The 1693-nt window shown below is 42.8% G+C and overlaps 1 protein-coding gene across 1 annotated transcript; it reads right to left on the bottom strand.

The window, feature by feature from the left end:
• Nucleotides 1–1106: 1106 nt before the first annotated feature.
• Nucleotides 1107–1445, bottom strand: TM35_002661000 (uncharacterized protein; the record flags this gene model as incomplete). Its single annotated transcript, XM_029032060.1, has 1 exon — nucleotides 1107–1445. The coding sequence occupies one exon, from the start codon at nucleotides 1443–1445 to the stop codon at nucleotides 1107–1109; it is 339 nt and encodes a 112-aa protein (XP_028876646.1).
• Nucleotides 1446–1693: the final 248 nt, after the last annotated feature.

Genomic DNA, 1693 nt, shown 5'->3' with positions numbered 1-1693 from the left:
TTTTCAAAAATTTTACATCTCAAGCCGGAAAGCTAGTAAAAACATATCGTCGATCTTTGATTGATATCCGCCCCTACTTTCAAGGGCTGCGGCGGCGTCGGCGATGCTAAAAACCAAGAAACACAGAAGAAATCAAGAAAAAAAAGCAATTCCGTATCCCACTACACCCGAATGCCGGCAAAACCTCCTGTCTTTTTTTTTGTGTGTGGGGGCTTTGCCCGAAACAGAGGGTAATTGGTGTGAAATCGCGTCTGGCACGGTTGCCCTTGGCGAAATCTTTTCTTACCCTAGTGCTTGAATGGCGGGGCACCGGACCAACCACGATGCCTTTGTATTTTTTTTCTTCCAACCTTTCCAGGCGCACCCACTTTACACCAAGGAGGAAACGTGCAAAGAGGCATCAGCGGACCCACGAGAGCGCCTAGTTTTCTTCAAATCAAGTGGTGTTTCTTTTTTCCTCGCTTCATTCGAGGATTCTGCATTTCATTTGCCCGCCGTTTTTTTTTTTTCTTGAATTAGTGATGTGGCGCGGGGTTTCCCCAGCATAAAGTGGCATGAACCAAAGGAGCGATAGAAACACAAGAAGTGCAGATTGCTCTGGGGTTAACGTCAGTTGGTCAATTCTTTTTTGTGGGCACCCTTATGTCTTTTAGAATCTCCCAATGCTGCGTTTTACGCCGCTGCGGGCGGCCGGCTTTCTGAAGGGTAATTTCCTTTGCTTTTTATCATCTAGTGTTTAAAACGGATATGCCGATACACGACCGTCATTTCATTTTTTTCGCAGGAAAACCAGGAATGGAGTTCCCCTTTGGCTTTTTTTTTTGGTTTTCGTGTCGTTATGGATGTTACTCCAATGGCACGAACCATAAACAGCAATATATTTAACGATATATGTATATAATTTTTATTTATTTTTATTTTCTTTTTTTATTGTATTTTATTACCATTGCGCAGTGGCATGCGCATTGGTAATGGGACTAAAATGGATCTCTTTGATGGTTGGGCATAGTTTTTTTTTGGCCTCTCTGAGCCCCCTCCACGGCCAAATCCAATTTTCACCACTGGAGGGCATAATTGTTACTATCTCTAGGGTCCGTACCACTCCTTTATCGGCATTCACACCAAGGTGAAATATATAAAAGAAACTGCTGCTGATGGCACACTGATACACGCGCCACAAGACCTTCTTGGATAAAGTTTTGTCCCAGTACGACTCTGCTGGCCACGGTGCTGCTTGACGTTTTTAGTTTATGAACCCGTAAACTCTCAAGAAAGAGAATTTGCTGGACCATGGCTTCCCTCAAAATAATAAGGGATAATGGGCATTGGACACCTACCTTTCGAAGGCCAAACGTCGCCAAGGGAATGCCATTCCTAAGAACGTATGTATTGAAAAGAAAAATAAAAAGAATTTGGTTTTTAAGGAGGCCACCCACTTCAAACATTTAATGGGTGCATTTAGTTTTCTTGAATAAATTCAAGTACTTAACCTTGGCACCACGATAAGGTAGCACATCTTTACCAAGGCCATTGGCTGCTCAAAAACTGGTCGCTGGGACACAGTGCAAAGATTAGTTTATTATTATATTGATTTCAATTTCAGATCTTCTGAAGCCAATTGGCCGACCAGAAGCCCATAAAGAAAAAAAAGAGAAACCAAGAAGGTTCTTGGAAGGGACGAGCGTTTGAAGCT

The sequence above is a fragment of the Trypanosoma theileri genome, assembly GCF_002087225.1.
Source record: "Trypanosoma theileri isolate Edinburgh chromosome Unknown TM35_Tth_266_V1, whole genome shotgun sequence".
NCBI lineage: Eukaryota > Euglenozoa > Kinetoplastea > Trypanosomatida > Trypanosomatidae > Trypanosoma > Trypanosoma theileri.
The sequence above is the reverse complement of the archived record's forward strand: the minus strand, read 5'-3'. Positions and strand labels throughout refer to the sequence as shown.